The sequence below is a fragment of the Rhinolophus ferrumequinum genome, chromosome 9 (genome assembly GCF_004115265.2).
Source record: "Rhinolophus ferrumequinum isolate MPI-CBG mRhiFer1 chromosome 9, mRhiFer1_v1.p, whole genome shotgun sequence".
Classification (NCBI taxonomy): domain Eukaryota; kingdom Metazoa; phylum Chordata; class Mammalia; order Chiroptera; family Rhinolophidae; genus Rhinolophus; species Rhinolophus ferrumequinum.
The window spans coordinates 22,336,788-22,356,501 of record NC_046292.1 but is presented as its reverse complement, the minus strand read 5'-3'; the positions used below and the strand labels follow the sequence as shown (position 1 = coordinate 22,356,501).

The following is a 19,714-nucleotide window of genomic DNA, read 5'->3' as shown; positions in this document are numbered from 1 at the left end:
TGGCCAATCGGAGCGCACCGAACGGCGAGGTGGGCGGTGAATCCTCGTTCGCAACCTATCCAGACGCGCGGAGTCACTATCCGCGGGGCCGAGGCGCGCGCTCCGCTCCTGCCCCCCACGGCCCGGAGCTGACTTCCTTCGATTGAGCGCGCGCGCGCGGCGTTGGTGGGAGTGCGCCCGCCAGGGTCACGTGAGAGGCATAGTCCGCTCCCTCTTCGCGGCAGCCATTTTCTTAAAGGCTGTTCAGGGGATCACTTAAAAGTGCTCGGATGGGAAACTTAGGATGCTTTCGGGTCTAGTTATCAACTGAGGCGGCAAGTACAGGCCTCAATCACTCAGACCTAGAGGTGTCTAATTCACGTGTCCTTTACTCCCGGGTTCTCCAATTTGTTTCCTTACTCCTTAGATCATTGATGAAGTAAGCGTAGAAAATGGGGCCCCGGCTTTTTAAAAATGTGCTCCAAGTAGCGAAGCCTAACACGAAAGTCGTGGGGATAAAGTACGTTGGCGATAATGGAGTCCTGGTCCTTTAAGAGTACGTGCCAAGGGGTGGAGTCTAGAACGGAAGTTGTAAATCAGGGCCGAGGTCCGGCTGTTGAAGGGCGGAAGTAGAGTGTCCAATGCTGCAATCATGGCGCAGGAGGAGGAAGATGTTAGAGATTACAATTTGACTGAGGAGCAGAAGGCGACCAAGGCCAAGTATCCTCCAGTCAATCAGAAGTACGAGTGTGAGTAGGTGGCTCACTTCTCTTCTCTCTCCCAGAGGGACTTACGGCCTCGCTGTCCACTTTTTCGCATAGGGTACTTCAGGCGTGATCCCTTTTCTCCTTGTGGTGTAATTTCATTTGTACTTGGGGAATGCTGAAGAAAAAATCACCTCATCTGAGATTCGAGAGACCTGGGCTCCCAGTTTTATAGTCTCTTGAACTTTTTCCATATATGCCTAATCACATTTGTCTTGTGGGGATTCTGCTAGTATATTAATTCTGAACATAACCATGTTTTCAAGCGTTTGCGTGATTGTCACCCCCGTGTATCTCCAACAGTGGGATAGCGTGTGGCTAGATTAGAAAACTCGGGAAGCTAAGTAAGGGCCTTCTAATTTGGTGTTTTACTTGGATCTGTTAGTAAAATGACTTGGTTTTGCCATTTATTAGCTTAGTGACTTAGGCAAATCGTACATCTTCTCTTTGCATTTTATTTCCTTCATCTGAGGAAGAAATGAGATAATAAATTTGAAAGTATAGTGCGCATTCCTAAGTTCTATATAAACGTTATGCTCTCATCCCTAAAGGTCGCTGTGGTTTGGGGAACACAAATCGGACTGACTTCCCTGCTTAAAAATCTTCATTAATTTCCCATTGTCCTCTGTATAGAGACCAACTATTTACCAGAACATACTATACTCTGTACTGTCTGGACCCCGCATATATCTCCCTAACTCATTTTTCTCTCACTTAAAAACAATTTTTAAAAAAATTATTTAATAGGTAGTATATATAATTCAAAATTCAAAATGTAGAACAGGTGTGCAGTGAAAAGTAAGTTTTTCTTTCAACCCTCATCCCAAGCCACCTAGTCTTCCTCACTAGATCAGTCATCTTTACCATTTTCTTATGTGTACATGCAAAGATGTTATAGCATTTGCTTTATTTAACCAATTTCCAGTTGATGGACATTTGTGATATCTGTATTCTTTTGCAATTAGACACAATGCAGCAGTGAATATACTTGCACATCCATTGTTTTGTACATGTATTTGTACAAGTGTTTTTGTAGAAGAAATTTCTAAAAGTTAACATTGTTTTGTTAAAGGATATGGGCATTTTTAACTTCGAAGTTATTGCCAAATTGCTCTCCATTGAGGTTGTGCCAATTTATACACTCACTAGCATTGTATGAGTGTGCTTCTTCACACTTACCAATTTACTGTTTCACCATACTTTTTGGTCTTTTCCAGTTTGTTAAGTATCTTGTCATATTAATTGCATTTTTCTTATTATAAGTGAGGTTGAACATATTTTAGTAAGTTTGGAGCTATTTGTATTTCCTCTTCAGGGATGTGTATATTCATATATTTAACCCATTTTTCTGTTGGGTTGTTAGTCTTTTTTACTATGCAGAAACTTATGTAGTGAAATGTGTTAACACTTTTTATGACTTCTGGGATGTTATACATAGGAAGGCCTTACCCACTCTGAGATTGTAAAATAATTCTCTATTTATTGAAGTATAATATACGTAGAGAAGAGTTTACATATCATAAGTGAATTTTCACAAACTGAATACACCTGTATAAATAGTAACCAGATAGATAAACAGAATAGTACAGCATCCCAGAAGCCTCTCTCATGTTCCTTTCTAATCACCACCACTCTACTACTTCTCCATTAACCTGACTTCTAACATCGTAAATTAGCTATGCCTGTTTTTGTACATTATGTAAATGAATTATTGTGTATTCCTTTTGTGTTCAACTTTTTTTGCTCATATTTGTCAGAACTCATATTTTTGCTGATAGTTATAGATTGTTCCTTTTTTAAGAAAATTTTTATAAGTTTATTTGAACCAAAACTGACAACAGTTTCAGGAAAGCAAACATCTTAAATGCTCCTGGGTTATAGATTGTTCTTGCTTCTAGTATTTATGTTTGTTTGCTTTTTAACATTTAAATCTCAAATAGGTCAGGATTAGGGTAAGATAAAAATTAAGTATCTGATTTAATTATTTTCCAGATGACTTATGAGATGTTCTCACATTATTTATTCAACAATCTCTTTCCCCCTGTGATTGAAATTCCATAACTTTATCATATACAGAATTTCCCTACCTATATTTAGGTCTGTAGATAGACTTACTTTGGTCAGTGTTGCTCAAGCAGTAGTTGGCTGTAACCAGAAGTGTCTGGACGCTGATGGTAACCACTTTGAGCACCTCTTGTAATTGCAGAAGTCAAACGTGACTTGTATTCATCTTTTTTTATTGGTATATATTGAGTATTACAATTTTAATACAGTTTTTTCCTTTCTTAAAATGTGTATACATTTTTTGGCACTCTCTGTATATGTATATTTATTATACCACAAAAACATTCAGCAAAAAGCAGCAGTTAAGAATGAGATAAAACATAAACAATAGTTTAACTATTGTGCAGAGAAAACCTTTTGGCTCAAAAATCCTGTTAATATTTTTATGTTATTCTTCATGATTACATCTATGGAGATGACTATATACTTATATAAATTACATGAATCAATTTCCTAGTAACTGAATCTTTGCATTCCAGGAATAAACCCTACTTGTTCATACTGGATTCTGCTTGCCAACATTTTGTACAGAATCGTGTCGATGTAATGTTAGAGTAGTCTGTATTTTCTTCCAGCTTCATTTCTTGCCACTGACCACCCCAGTTCTACCACAGGTTTCCCTTGTTAAAAAAGCAACATTCAACTGAGCAAATTTGAAGACCTATTTGGCTTTCTTAAACATTTCAGCATCCCATCTAGCAAATAGAAGGGAGCTGTGAGAAGTTGTACAAAATAGAAGGTTTTTTTATAGGCAGAAACTGGCATGACAAAGTTATTAGCAAAAGAAAAGAAAAGAAAGGTTTGTTTCAGGCGGGGGAATCTTTCTTTGGGGGAAAGGTGGCACGGTCTTGTCAGGCAGATTACTTCACTAGTGTTGATCAGGAAATTCCATACTGATTGGTTTGAGGTCACATTCCTGGGTAAGGCTGAAATTACCCAGTTTGCTGTCCTAGAGGCAAGGGATTTCACCTTGGGCCTGTTTTTTTGTTTTAAACACCCTGTTGGCCTGGTTTTCCTTTCCGACTCAGATGTCATTTCATTTATTCATTCAGCAATGTATTTGAGAACTGGTTGTGTATCAGTTACTGAGCAGAAATTGGGAATAAAAGAATGAGCAAACAGATATAGATCACCCTTATTCTCTTGGCACTTAAAGTGTTAAGTATTGTTTCTTTTAGGAATTCTTACCTGAACCTCTTAGTCTAGGTTACCTTTATCTCTTATGCTCTCCTGTAAAAGCAGTTTTCAAAGTGTGGTCTGTAGACACCTGGGGTTCCCTAGACCCTGTCAGAGGATCTGTGATGTAAAAGCACTTTCATAATGATACTGAGACGTGCTCTTTTCACTGTGATGATGTTTACATTCCTGGTGCAAAAGCAATGGTAGGTAAAACACCATGCTCCTTAGCACAAATTGAGGTACTAGCACCAAACTGTACTGGTAGCTGTTGTATTCTTTACCACCATAAAATTAATTTAAAAAAGAAAAAGTCATTTTTACTTAAAAATGTTCTTCATGAATCGGTAAGAACTATTAATTTTATTAAATCTTGACTATTGAGTACAGACTTTTAAAATGTTCTTTGTAACAAAATGGGAAGTCTGTACAGAGTGTTTCTGCTGCGTGTCAAAGTATTGATGATTACATTGAGAGAAAGAACTTGTATAATTGAGTTGTGAGCTGCTTTTTTCCCACAGAACATCAATTTTTCTCAAAAGAATGATTAAAGACATACCATTGTTATTCAGACTTGAGTATTTGGCAGATATTCTCTTGAAAATAAAGTGATCTGTCACATCACTTTGGAAAATAACACTTTGTTGGCAATGGTAAAATTCAAGCTTTCAAGTGAAATTAGAATTTTGGAAAACTTGTGTCTGCTGTCATGAGCTTGACAGTTTCCTGGTACTTACAGACTTTTCTGGTGGGATTAGTGGTGATATTAACAAATACGGTTTTAAAAAAATTATATGTCATTAAATGTGTCACCATTATCTGTATAACTCAATAAACTAATATTTTCCAAATAACACCCAATGATTGATGTTACACAATCAGGCGTGGGTGAGATCCATTCTAAGCACAAGATAGAGCAATGGATTTTAATGTTACAGAGTGTGAGTTCATCGTTACAGCTTCAGATTTCCCATTGTGAAAAACTACCATGTTTCTAGTTGTGGAGTAGCATCAAAAACTATATACAGTTTTCTGAAAAGCTATTAAAGCACTCCTCTCTTTTACTCCTGCATATCTGTGAGGTTGGATTTTATGTACTCCACCTAAATCAACATACTGCAACACATTGAAAATCAGACATAAAATATTTGCAAAAATGCTAAACAGTGCCACTTCTCACTATTTTTTAAAATTATAGTTATATTTCATAAAAGATGTAGTTTATGTCAAATAAAATAGGCCTATTGGTATTTTTAAATGAATTAAGTACTTAAAATTTCTAGTATGGTTAATATTGCCAAATACAACTCATATAAACAAAAGCTTTTTGGGGTCCTTAGTAATTTTTAGGAGAGTAAAAAGTTCCTGGAACCAAAAAATTTGAGAACCCCTGCCCCATAGCAATCTGTCATTGTCTTTTAAAACTGTTTTTTTTTAATTGAGGTATAATTTACATATAGTAAAAGTGCTCAGATCTTATGTGTAAAGTCCAATGAGTCGAGAAACATACACCTGTGTAACCACCATTTCAATCAAGCTCTAGAACATTTCCCTCATCCTAGAAATTTTCTTTTGCTCTTTTCCAGTGAGTCCCCTATGCTCTTACCTGAAGCAAACACTGTTCTGATTTTCATCACCATAGCTTAATTTTGCCTGTTTAGAGTCTCCTATAAGTGGAATCACGCAGCATAGATTCTTTTATGTCTGGCTTCTTTACTCAATATGAAAGAGGACGTTAAAGTGGTGAATGGATTTTATTCAATAACTACTGATTTTATTCAGTAACTACTGACAGCTGAGCTCTATGCTGATTTGTGCGGAGGTGATTGGGCCTTTTAAAGGGAATTAATGATGGGGAGAGGGTGAGGGGATTCAGTAGAGACTGAGAAGTGAACAATTACAAAAGTTGGTCAGTGTAAATTCAATTAGGCCAGCAGTGTTTACTGCTGGCTGTCAGGTAACAGGGTTCTATCCTCCCACAGAGACTGAGAGTCCTTCCTGATGATAACTTTTCAACGGAATGGTTTTTGAGTCCTTGAGAAAGACACTTCTGAGCTGTAAGAGATAAATATTCACAACGGAAACCCTTTTTAGTAAATGCTCTAAGGAAGGGAGGTCAAGGGCCTATGGTCAGGTGTTGGCTGGAACAAATAGTAAATTCTGTCAGTGTAGAGCTTTCTCAGGCAGGCATTGTAATCGGTGGGGGCGGAGTGTGTGATCCTAGGAACATGGCCTTGTGCTGCTAGAAGCCATGCTCAAGTTCGGACAGGTCTTAGTGCAAGTGGGTTTGGATGGAGTTAAGTGCTGAGAGTTCTGTAGTTTTCACTTAACATTTTTGGGTTTCATGTTAGTATAGTATCAGTAATTCATGCTTTTTTATTGCTGAGTAGTATTGCATTGTATTCCTCAGTTTGTTTATCTGTTCTCTTGACAGACTTTGGGTTTTTAATTTGGGGGAATAAAATTGCAGTGAAGATTGTTGTATGTATTTTTGGGGACACATACTTTCATTTCTCTAAGGTTAATACTAGTCATTTTCTTTTCACTTGTTTGTCATCTCCGTTGGTCATCGAGCCCCTTAGCGGCTAAAGCATATTAAGTCTTTCATAATATTTTTGAGTGAATTAGAAATGAGTTTGAACCTTGAGTGCCACCACAAGATGAAATGTAATGGTGTAAAGTGCACTGAATTGAGAGTCAGAAAATCTCGGTTCTAGTCCCGACTTTGCCTCTAACCAACAGTGTAGTCCTGAACAAGTCACACATTCTCTCTGGATTTCAGGTTTCTTGTAAGTGAAGGAATTCTGTTACATGATCTCCATGAATTCCTTCTAGCCCAAATATTCCATGATCCTAAGTGGGAAGAGTTGATGGAAGTCATGAGTTGATGAAAGAATAGACTCTGAAATGTTAAGATAACAGATCCGATGAGAGCTTGCTAGAGTAGCCGTTGTTATTGGTGTTCCTGGGAGACTAACAGGAAAAATCTCGTAATACGTGTTGTACAGTTTAGTTACTAAAACTATTTTATCAGCCAAGGATATCATCGAAGAGTACTTCAAATGCAAGAAATCGACAAATAAAAAACTTGGCTCTTGCACAATGGATGTTTAGAAAAGATAATTTGTCAAGGAAAAGTAATATCAGGAAATGACATTTGTTTATTAAGAAACTATGATGTATAAGACACTTTTTAGGTCTCCTAGAAACTGGCCCTGCTGCCTTCTAGAATTGTCATTCTTTTAAATATAAATCTTAGCTAAAAAAAAATAAATAACCCTTTAAGATTAATATGGTAATATTATGTTACTATTAGTTCTTTAGCCATTTATTTAATACGTATTAACAGGATAACAACTAAATGCTCAGAAGAAATTTTAAATAACAACCTTTAACAAAGTAATTAACTTTTGTGTCAAAAATGGTGATATGCCCATATTTTCTCTCTCTTCGAGGTTGATGTTCTTCATAATGAACTACAATTCTTTCCTTGTGATTAGCAAGTCGAGTTACTTACTTACAAGTGTTTTTCTCTTCCTCCCTCAGATTTGGATCATACAGCGGATGTCCAGTGAGTATAGCTGGAGTTTATGTCTTTGAAACCATGTGCTTAAATAGGAAAGCTGATGTTTTCATCTTGATGTTCCTGCTTTAAAATTTTCTCCTATTTTGGTTCCTTTAGAACATGAAAATGATGGTTTAAGAACACCTAGTTTCAGTGCCATTAAATTGATTTGAGGCCTTTGGTTTTATATGTATTATATTGATTTTATTTTGACTTTGCTGTCAAGTTTTCTCTCTTGCAGTGTATTATATTACACAGGATACGAATGTATTTCCTTAGGTTACACGCATGGGGAGACACTCTGGAGGAAGCATTCGAACAATGTGCAATGGCCATGTTTGGTTACATGACAGATACTGGGACTGTGGAGCCCCTCCAGACAGTAGAAGTAGAAACCGAAGGTACCAATGTATTCACAAGAAAGTGTTATACAAATGTGCAATATTCTACATAATTTCAGTATATTTTCATAACAAGAACAACAAAATTGATTATGAGCCTGTTCTGCCTAAGAAATGCATTGCTATTTTAAATTCAAGTAAGTTTTTAGAGATGAGATTATTAAACATCATACTATTATGGTTCTTTTTGATGCTGTGTAGGAGATGACTTACAGTCTCTTCTGTTTCACTTTTTGAATGAGTGGCTTTATAAGTTCAGTGCTGATGGATTCTTCATACCCCGGGTAAGCACGGGTTTTCTTTTTTACTGAGCAAATGGGTTCTTAGTTCATATTTTAAAATAGAACAAGTGACTTAAAGTAAAACATGTGATGCGACACCAAGCCATACAGATATGTAAGATGATACTGATTTGCAGAATTATAATGACCATAGGCTGTTCTTGGTTAATGTTCTTGGTTAACGTGAGTTTGCCTAAGTATATGCCACTTGTATTTAGATCTCCTATTATATTCTTGTCACTAATCAGGATTGTGTGATAATAATGCACCTGTCTTCATCCACATTTTGTTTGTTTGTTTGTTTGTTTTTTCTATTGGGGAATATTGGGGAACAGTGTGTTTCTCCAGGGCCCATCAGCTCCAAGTTGTCCTTCAATCTAGTTGTGGAGGGCGCAGCTCACTGGCCCATGTGGGAATCGAAACGGCAACCCTGTTCAGAGCTTGCACTCTAACCAAATGAGCCAACTGAGCCATCTAGCCACCCCTCATCCACACTTTTTGTGTCTCCTGAATTTGAGCTATATTTATGTCCACTTTTATGTTTCTTTTGTCTTGTTTAAAATTTAGTAGCTCTGCCATGTTGGCCCACATTAAAAAATTAGTGCTTTTAGTTTTCCTTAATGTGAAAAAGGAAAAGACAGATGGAGATTCCTTGTTGCCATCAACCTATAGAAGGGAACACCTCTTCAACACCGTTGTTATCTAGCACACATGGCCCTGCTTGCTTCCATAATTTCCTCCATTCTCTCCCTTACCAGCTCCACTACATTTTCTTCCAGCTGGGTCATTCGGCCTATAAAGTCCTGGTGCCTACAATATTTCATAAAAATAGGCTGAGAGTTCTGTCAATTATACCTCAATGAAGCTAAAAAAAAAAAAAAGGCTGAGAGTAATTGAAATCTTATCTCATCCTCTTCTATCTTACAGGAAAATTCTTTTGACTCATATTTTTAGATGGTACATTTTCAAGAATACCTCCCTTGAATATGTAAGGAAAAAAACCCCATTATTGAAATAAATTTAGTTCGTTCTATTTTAGTTTTCTTTGCAGCGTAAAAGTTGTATGCTGTTATCTAGAAAAGGTGATAACCTAGACCTGTTTTTAGTAGATGGACTGTAATTGATATTTTTTTTAATTAAAAATTTTTTTTCCTCTTTAGGAAGTGAAAGTACTTAATATTGATCAGACAAATTTCAAATTGCGGTCAATTGGGTAAGTTTCGAAGATCTTTTAAGTAGCAAGTCATGAAAGATGTTAAGTTACACTCTTCACTGAACTTAGCAGGCAGGAAGACAGAAAAGTCAGAGGACCATTGGCATCCCAGTAGGGCTTTGTGAGACACCATGAGCGAGAGCTCACTTCAGCTTTGGAGCACCAGAAACTTGTCAGAATTGATCTGAGTTGTTAAACCTGAATCCCAATTTGTTGGCATATATATATATATTTCTTTTTTAGTACAAAAAACATGTAATTGCCAGATGGCACAGATACCTGCATAAAGCATAGCTTGGCAATGAGAAACACTGATTCATCATCCTTTCTCATAGATCCTCATACCTGAACTTCATTCAAACCATTTCCATCTATTAATAAATTGTATTTTCCTTCTGGAGTTTGTAAACACTCGGTTAGGTTACTTTGATTGGAGTTGGTGTTTCCCAATGGTATCTTTAGTCACTCAATGCTATCTTTTAGGTTATTTCTATATAAAGCTTATCTTTTCCATTTTATGTTGACTTTTATTAGTTTTATTTTTTTCTTTTTGAAAAGTGAGGTCTTTTATTACCTCCCTCTCATTTTTTTTTTTTTATGGGTAAGGAAACAGGCTTGTCCAAGGGTACGTAGCTAATAAATGGTTGAACTGAATTTTAAAATGTTGTTCTTTCTACTACTCCTACTGCTTCTTCTACTGTGATCTTCAGCCACATTAGTGTTGAAGAGAGAGAGGATACTTAGGCCAAGTTCTAGGAGAGTACCTTTCTAGGGCCTTCTATATACAAACCATGGACATTTTTTGAAAAGTTATAAAATGCAAACCAAGTTCAGACCATATTACAGAATCTAGTATTTTGCTTTTATGTGGTATACTCAGACAGGCTTTCTCCAATAGGAGATATTATTTAATTAGTTCTATATCCTTGAATAGTGAAAATTTTGAACATGCTACTCTATTATTATGAAACAATGTTTTTCATTAAATAGTGTTTATTGACAATCTGCCTATGCACACTATACTAGAGCACTTTTTGTAGAGCAACTATCAACCTTGTTGAAATGGCTGCATAAGTCCCGCAATAGCTGTATTTGCTGGCAATCAAACTGAAATTTGTAGTTTCTTCCCTCCCATCTCTTGGCTTTCTAGTATCTTAACTGCATTTGTAAGTCTTATTTTAAAATATGTAAAGAGAGAACACATTAAATCCTGTAAAACTTAATTCTTGTTTTAATTTTCCTTCTCAAGGTGGGGAGAAGAATTCTCATTGTCCAAGCACCCTCAGGTATGTTTTTCATCCAGCCATTAAAAACATTTTATACTTCCTTACCATACAGTCAGTATATGTGACAGTAAATTTCAATGAGTTCTAATAAATTGGTATAAAGTGGTAAGTTTTTCTCAGACATCTCGGACCTGTCTGGACATACTACATTAAAACATGTGATTTCACACACTAATTTGGTGGATGAGTCAGCACCTGGGTTCTAGGGTCAGGTTTGTTACTGATTATTGTGGAACTTAAGTCCCTTTGCCTTCGCAGGCTTTGATTTCTTCCTCTATAATGAAGGTTTTGAAATAGATGTTCTCTAAATTCTGCCTTCGTATTAGTCAAATCTGTTGGAATAGGGGTAGGCATATTTTTCCTATAAAAGATCAGATAACATTTTAAGCTTTGTGGCAGAGAGTGATGGAAGAGCCACTACTCAACTCTTCTTCTGTTAACACTATAGAAGCCATAGACAATACATAAATGAACGGATGTGGCTGTGTTCCAGGAAAACTTTATGGGCATTGAAATTTGAATTTCATATAATTTTCAACTGTCATGAACTATTGTTCTTTTGGTTTCTTTTTTTCAACCATTTAGAAATGTAACCATTCTTAGTGGGTGGGGCTGTACAAAAACAGGCAGCAGGTTGGATTTGTAGTTTGCTGAACCCTGTGAAAGATCGAGGAGACTTAAATTAGTTGGAGATGGCGGGGAACTCCTGGTTGCTTCCAATAACTGCAGTATCATTCCTTCAACCACCATATGATGAAATAAAGCCTAGTGAGGGAGCCTCAGGAAAGAGAAACATAAAACAGAGAGAAACCAGTAGAGGGGGGCATGTAAATTGAAAACAAATGGAGATGTCAGATAATAGGCATTTATCTATAGAGTGACTTGTTCAAGAGATAGATGTATCTGTGAATATAAATTTGGGAGTCATCACTGAATAGATGATATTTATAGCCATGGAAATGGATAAGATTACCAAGGAGGGAGGGTAGATAAGAGAGAGTAGGACAGAGGACTGAGCCCTGGGACACTAAGTTTGGAAGAGAAGGCGCCATGAAGGACAAGATGGAGGAGAGCCGAGTAAGAGGGTCAAGAGCAGAGGGGTGCCCAAGAAGCTGAGTAGTAATGCTCTTGAGGCTGCTCAGAGGTTGAGGAAGGTAAGGACTGAGAATGGACCATGGATCTGCTAACCAGTGGAATGATGTGTGTAACATTTGAGCTGGTCCAAGAGGAAATGAGAAGTGGGAAAGTAGAGGCAGTATATGGAGACACTTCTTTTGAAGAGTTTGCAGGAAAGACGAACATGGATAGAACGGTAGTAGCTAGAGGAGGATGTGGCTAGTAAGGAAGTTTTTGTTTTGTCTTATTTTGCCCAGCTGGTTTTTGGCCCCATTGTACACTACATGGAAATGATTTGGGAAATTTTATCATGCTGGAAAGGGAGAGAATAATTCCAGAGCAAAGACCTTAAGTGGGTAAGGGGGTTGTGTGTGGGATAGATTATTGAAATGGAGAAATCAGCCTTGAGAAGGAGCCCTGAGCAAACAGTAGGAAAGCTTTGTGTTCTTTGTTTGATTCAACCTATTTGATAAATGAAAAAGCTAATGCTCAGAGAGGTCAAACAGCTTATATTCAGGTGGAAACAAAACCAAGATTAGAGTTCCATCTCCTAACTCGAGCTCAGTGCTCTTTCTACTATGCACATGTTGTTTTTACTAGATAAGTAATAATATAATAATATATACTGTACTAATTTGGTAATTGTTTTATGTGTTTCAGTTTTTCAGAATAATATTAAAAAGTTGACTTTAACCAGTTGTTACTAGTTAAAGATTCTGATTTCAGTGTCCTTTTTTTCCTATTTGTTTTTTTCTCTAACCTAACTTTAGGGAACTGAAGTCAAAGCAATAACATATTCAGCAATGCAGGTCTATAGTGAAGAGAATCCAGAGGTTTTTGTGATTATTGACATTTAAGATACCAAAAAAAGACTCCTATGAAGAACTTCCTTTTGAGAAGATACCACAATATAAATTCTACAATCTGACGATATATGGAGATTTGCAGAACAAATTTTTAACTTACAGTGTGACTTTTAGAAACGGAAAATCAAGGCACATCCTTGGTGTGTGTTAAGGAAATATTCAAACGTTAAAGAATTCTTTAGGTGGCAAGTATGGCTCCTCGTTTATTAATTCGCTGCTGTAGCAGCAGGTGCCTCACACCTTCCCAATGGAATGCCTTCCCTCCAGCGTGATCCCAAAAGGAATCATTGATGTTAGCAGCAGCCCGAGAGACTCTGAAGCCTCCATGCTATTATTGAATACAGTTTGGGGGGAAAATTGTAATTTGAGAAATCCTACAATCAGGTTTTTGCTTTTCCTCCAAAATGGTTAAGACACATTATTTTGTATATGTATATTGAGAGGTTGTGGAACAGTGTCATCCTGTATTCCAGTTGGTATCCTTAAAAGGAATAATTATAGTTGAACAATTGGAAGACTCCTCTAGAAAGAGCCCTGGTTTTCTATTTCACTTTTTTAAAGGACTGGTGTATTGGCAATTTCCTTTTTTCCCATAAGACAAATTCAGTATCCTTACAAATGGGCCTTTTAAACATGTAATTTTACATTAAAGCCAGTATATTTATACTGTTAGTGAAGGAAAATTTTTCTTTAATTTGATTTTTAAAAATTACCTAAGTTCTTCATTTCTAAGGAGATGGGAGACCAGGAAAACAACTTTAAAATGCTCTGCACTTTTCAAAGTAGTTAACTTTGAAAAAATGAAACTGCTTTGGTTTGATTTGCAACATTATTCTATTGTGAGGTGTTTTTTCTTGTGATACAAGAGTTTGCTAAGTTGCTATTTATTCACACGTACAAGAATGCCACTGGGTGGTGCCAAATATCATTGTAGTGGGCTGAAGTTGACCTAAAAGGAGGAGATTGTGAGTTTTGGAAGTGCTCTCTGAGCACTGCATTATTTTTCTCTGAGTATTTAACAGGAAGTAGGGGTATTGAAGACTAGGCCAAGAGCCTGTGGTTTGAATATGCAACAGGATCACTGGGGTAGTGCTTCTTAACCTTTAACCTCAGGCACATTTGGTAAATTTGAATTGTGGCTCTCCAAGCAAAAAATGGAAAAAATGTCTAGAAGAACCAATTTACGTTTTGTTAGGATGAGTTTCTAGGCTGAGATGGGCTCTTTTTTTCATGGACCACTTTGTACATCATGGGCTACTTGGGGTGGTGAAAATGAACAAGGGGATAACATGAGGGCAGTGGAAGAGCCAAATCAGAAGGAGAGGGGCCCTTGGGATGTACTAAGGCGAGTCGGGTATAAACTTGACCAGGAGAAAAAGCATGGCCATGTCTCTTACCATCAGTGCTATATGTTGGGGTTCAGTAAAAACAAGTCAGATGTAATTATCCAATACAAGTTATGTTTTTTGTATTTTTTTTAAAAGTTTGTTTTAAAATAAGTCAAAATAAAGATCCTGGGTAGAAGGAAAATGAGTATGTTATCCTTTATATGTCACGTTGACTTTTTTTTTTTTTTAAAGATTTTATTGGGGAGGGGGAACAGGACTTTATTGGGGAACAGTATGTACTTCCAGGCCTTTTTTCCAAGGTAAGTTATCCTTTCAGTCTTAGTTGTGGAGGGTGCCTTTCAGCTTCAAGTTGTCATCCTTTCAGTCTTAGTTGTGGAGGGCGCAGCTCAGCTCCAGGTCCAGTTGCCATTGCTAGTTGCAGGGGGCACAGCCCACCATCCCTTGCCGGAGTCGAACCCGCAACCTTAAGGTTGAGAGGACTCACTCCAACCAACTGAGCCATCCGGGAGCTCAGCGGCAGCTCAGCTCAAGGTGCCTGTTCAATCTTAGTTGCAGGGGGTGCAGCCCACCATCCCTTGTGGGACTTGAGGAGTAGATTTGGCAACCTTGTGGTTGAGAGCCCACTGGCCCATGTAGGAATCAAACCGGCAGCCTTCGGAGTTAGGAGCACGGAGCTCCAACCGCCTGAGCCACCGGGCCAGCCCCCCATATACTTTTTTAAAATTAATTTTTTATTAAAATACAGTTGGTATACAAGTGTCCCCAGCTTTTCTAGGATAGTTTAGAATCTTATTTATAAATGAAGAAAAAGGGATTCACCTTGGAATTATACTTGGAGCTGTGGAATTTAAACACAACTGTGCTAACATTTTTATTTGGGGGGAAGTAGTGGTTCATAGCACAAACGGGAGCCGAATCACTGGGGTTCAAGTCCTGGTTCTGCCACTTATTGTCTACTTTGGGCATGTTGCTTAACTCTTGTACCTTAATTTCCTCATTTTAAGTGGCGGTGTTAGTACTTGCAGGGTAGTTGAGATAAATGTATACACATAAAGCTGTTAGGACACTGCCTGACACACAGTAAATGCTCAGTAAATGAGGGCTAGTATTATTGGAGCAAGCATAAATGCTAATAGTCCCCTTTTCTCCTTAATTTTTAAAAAGTCAGGTGCTTGGTTAGGGGATGTGGTCAGGCTAGAGACAGCTCTGGTAGCCAGTGCCATTCTGCTAGTCTGAATATTAAGAGCAAACAAAGCCACTCCTTTCTGCTTCACCCTCTCCTGCTTCTCTACTCCAAGTCTTTCCTGTATTCATTGAGTTTTCTAATGTCCACGAGGGCTCTAATCGCTTTGGCACTCGGAGTCATGGGTGGCTTTGGGGTTAGTATTCAATCGTCAGTTTCCTCCTGTTTTAAGTAGGGACTGCGCGAATACCTATGTCAGAGCCCTGGGATCTAGTAGGTCCTTGGCAAATGTCGGCTGCTTATTGGGCGCCCACTATGCAGTAGACAAAATTTCTATTCAAACCTGCACTCCCCACCCCTGGCACCCAGACTCGAGCGTTACGGGTGTCTGGTAGGTTGGGGGCCACTCCGAGGGTCTAAGCTGCCAGTGTAGTCAGTCTTTCCTGAAAATATGATAAGATACACTTGTAAAGCCACGCTGGTCACCCGCCTGAGCACGAATAAAAGTCACTGCTGGTTAGGGAGAAAACTACCCGGGCTTTCATTTTTTAAATAATGGCCTGAAAATACTGGAGCGTCTGTGGCAATTCTTAATATACACCATTTGCCTCTGCAGTATTCCCTGTGGATTTTTTTCCTAGAGGGGGAAAAAAAAGTTTTGAAAACTCAAATACACAACAATCAACAGAGTAAATATTATTTCAACATTTAACCTTTTTGAATTATACAAGAAAGTACCACTTCATCATTGGATTTTTTTTTTTTTTGGTAGGAGACCAAGCAGAGGAGTGTATATACAATACTGCTGAAAGGAATCCTTGTGTTTGAATTGCAAACAACTTTAAATGTGGGAAGGAGGATGGTACTTTACTCAAAAGTTGTTTCAAGTTATTTTCAAAAAAAAAATTTTAATGACAGTACTTGAAGAAGCTAAGAACTTTTTATTTCCAAATTTATCCAAAGTACTATTTCTCTAGGGTGACTTTTAACTTGAATAAAAAATAATTTAATTGAATTCATTGATGGAATTTTAATATGTAGCAATTAGGCTTCATAGTGCTTGGAATGTTCCGGTTCCTTTTAAAAGCAAAGAAAACATTAAAGCTTTCAAAATTTCAGGATATAGTATTTCAGTGACATATTCCTAATACAGTTCTTTTATTAGTCTGAAGTACTATGTAAACTCACAAAATGCAACACCCATAATCAAGTAAAATACAAATGCATCCCAACGTAAAAAAGGGCTATTTTAAGACTACCCACTAATTTAATTTTCATATTATTTGTCCCTAAAAAAATCTTTAGTTAAGGGAACATACACAGTATCTTGAAATTTCACAAAATTACTATTTTTCTTGGCCTCGGCATCCATATTTTTAAATTTTTTCCATAATAGGACTTGAGAACTGTTGAACTGGAAGGTCAAATGGCCAGACGGCCCATCCCTAGTATCTATGTGGAGAAGACAGAGGGAAACCTTGAATAGGGCACCTATTTTACACATAAAAATGAAGTGCTGGGAAGATTTTTAAAAATATGCCCAGGATTCTGGGCATCTGCCAGAGATTCTGATTTGCCTAAGCATCTGTATTTTTTAAAACTCCCCAAGTGTTTCTAGTGTGCAGCCAAGGTTGAGAAATATGGTGTACGCAGAAATGTTGTTCCATTATTTTTTCCCTATGAGCTGAATAAGATTTTTTTTTAATTGGGGAAAGGGAACAGGACTTTGGGGAACAGTGTCTATTTCCAGGACTTTATTGGGGAACAGTGTGTTTTTCCCAGGACCCATCAGCTCCAAGTCAAGTTGTCCTTTCAATCTTAGTTGTGAAGGGCGCACTCAGCTCCAAGTCCGGTTGCCATTGAACCGACAACTTTGTGGTTGAGAGCACGTGCTCCAACCAACTGAGCCATCCGGCCACCCCTCCGGAAGCTCAGCGGCAGCTCGTTGTCTGCATTCTAGTTGTGGAGGGCGCAGCTCGCTGGCCCATGTGGGAATCGAACCGGCAACCCTGTTGCCCAGAGCTCATGCTCTAACCAACTGAGCCACGTGTCTGACCCATATTATTCTTTAATAAAGGAATTAAGTAGTTGTAAATAATACCAAGAAGGAATTAAAAGATTTTTCCCAATGGGAAAATCAAGAAACAATATAATGGATTTGTGTGTCTAGAAATCTGCAAGAGCAAAGCAAAGTATAATAAATTCTTAGATGTACTTTACAACCTGTATTCAATGTAATAAAGTTTGCAAATGATCTAATCAAGCCCAAAGGTAAAGCGGTGACTGGCATTACCCTGGTCACTGGTTTCCTATCTAAAGGTGATAAAATATCCAATGGCTTTTGCTGGTGTGAAAAAATAAAAAGGGATGAGCAGTGTTTATCATGCTATTTAAGTACATTTAAAAATATTTTGCCTTTAAAAGTTGAGTCTCTTGGCTTCTCTTCTGTGTGATTTATTGCTTATTAATATACTTGACTTTTTGTTGGCATTAATACAAACTCTGTAGGGAGAAGGCTGACATGTTAGAAAATGAAGTTTATACATCCTGTGTAGAGTCCATTTTTCTGGTATATTCATGGCTCCATTAGCATGAATAGTTAAGAAATTCCTGCATCAAAATAAAATATTAATTATACATTACAATATAGAAAGCAGCTTGCTAAACAGTGCCATTTCTATGATAACCTGAATTTTATCACTGAAACTCTTTAATAACTAAAGTCACATCCTTTACATAATGTTTATTCTGTATAGGATTTATCCACATACAATGATGTCCAGCTTTAAAACAATTGATTGTTATTTGTATAAAGTCATCTTATAAAATAGAGTAGTACACAACATACCTCAGTGAATTAAGCTGATATTCCAGGATTCAGAAAATTGGATCATTCTAATTCCTATTTTTGTCTGCGTTTCACTGGTTTTCTTAGGTAGACTGCTTTACTGTTCTGTGCCTCAATTTCTTTAACTTTCATGTGGGATAATTGTTCTATTTCATAGATACGTGAAGAGTAACAAAAATTATTAAATACTTTGCAAATATAAAATGCTATATAAATGATAAATAGTTAATACTGATCCACTCTAACATAAAATAATATAGACCTTTCCACTTACAATCTAAAGTTTGGTCCTCCAGTACTTATTAATCATCACCCTTCCCAGTTAATCAAATCTTATGCTGTACTGTTTTTAGTGATTTTCCATAGTATTAATTTTAGGACTCATAGAATATGTATATATAAACAATATGAATGGAAATTTCAATATATCTTAGCATGACTTGGCAAAATAACTACTGAATTGAGTTCTGAGCCCATAAGTAATTGAAACAAGAAACTTTTTTCATCCATTAAGCAGTAACTTGAGCACAAAAAAAGCTTTGTTTGTTTTGACTTCATTACTCAAAAATACAGTATTGAAAAATGTGTTCTTAAAAAGTCTTTAGAGATAACTACAGAAGGAAGATTATATAATAAGGATGTGATTTGCTGCTCTAAGAGACCCTATGATTACCGGCTTATAAATGCAGTAATAGGAGTAATGAAGTAAGACTATTATGCTCAGAAAATTTAAAGTTATTTAGCTCCAAGGTTTTCAGTGTTGTACTCCTGAGCTCTGCCAAGGTGCCTAGGGAAAGGCTCATAGGGGGCTTTCACCAGAGCAGCTTTGATTTTAGAGTTTCTTCTCCTTTAAAGGTTGAACTTCTCTATAAATTCATTTGCAGAAAGGGTTTCTTGGATTTAAAAAAAAAAATCTTTTAAACCACTGATCTAGTCTATTATGCTTCCTCGAGACCAGGGGTGTCCAAACTTTTTTCAACGTTTTTCACCAAGGGCCACATGCAGTAAAATATACAGACAGCTGGGCCACTCACTCGAGGTGAAGTACATATTGCCTCACCTGGTTTATTTAAGTAAACTAAATATATTTTTGGAATTTGCTGCGGGCCAATTAACAATGGATCATGGGCCACAGTTGGCCCGCGGGCTGAAGTTTGGACACCCCTGCTCTAGACACTAGGCACGACTTCAATGATGGTTTATTTTTCCAAAACTTCATCCCGTTAACAAGACCTCTTGAGGACCACAGAGTTAGAAGGGTGTTCAGAAACTGATAAACAGCATCTTTGCAAGAACAAACTGGTCTAACTAATTTCATTCTTTTCCAAATATTTAAAAAAAATCCTTGGCACAAAGAAAGCTTATATTAACAGATTATACGTCTACGTAACATTTCCCCACATTTAAAAGCCAAAGAATTCCGTTTTCTCAGAAACCATTAAAGACAGTTTCTTTAATGGTTTAACTGGTATCTTTAACTGGTCTCTAAAGTCTTAGGTACATATGATTTGATAACTGGAGTATTATGTATAACTTACAAGGATGTCTTGAATGTTCTTTTGTGATACTAAGATGAATGATGGAACAGATTTGCTGTCTAGTTTGGTGAACTTGATAGCTGTT

At 37.2% G+C, this 19,714-nt stretch overlaps 1 protein-coding gene across 4 annotated transcripts in view; it reads left to right on the top strand.

The window, feature by feature from the left end:
* ZBTB8OS (zinc finger and BTB domain containing 8 opposite strand) overlaps positions 1-19,714 on the top strand; it is a 28,380-nt gene that overhangs the window by 538 nt on the left and 8,128 nt on the right. Inside the window, exons 1-7 of one of the 4 annotated variants that reach the window (XM_033114434.1) lie at positions 243-728; positions 7,530-7,554; positions 7,828-7,949; positions 8,151-8,233; positions 9,391-9,443; positions 10,693-10,729; positions 12,616-14,241. In XM_033114434.1, the coding sequence (XP_032970325.1) occupies positions 632-728; positions 7,530-7,554; positions 7,828-7,949; positions 8,151-8,233; positions 9,391-9,443; positions 10,693-10,729; positions 12,616-12,702 (504 nt within the window). In that variant the 5' untranslated portion in view covers positions 243-631 and the 3' untranslated portion in view covers positions 12,703-14,241. Of the gene's footprint in view, positions 1-230; positions 733-7,529; positions 7,555-7,827; positions 7,950-8,150; positions 8,234-9,390; positions 9,444-10,692; positions 10,730-12,615; positions 14,242-19,714 lie in introns of those variants that run through there. The other 3 variants (XM_033114436.1, XM_033114437.1, XM_033114435.1) reach the window with 3 other exon arrangements.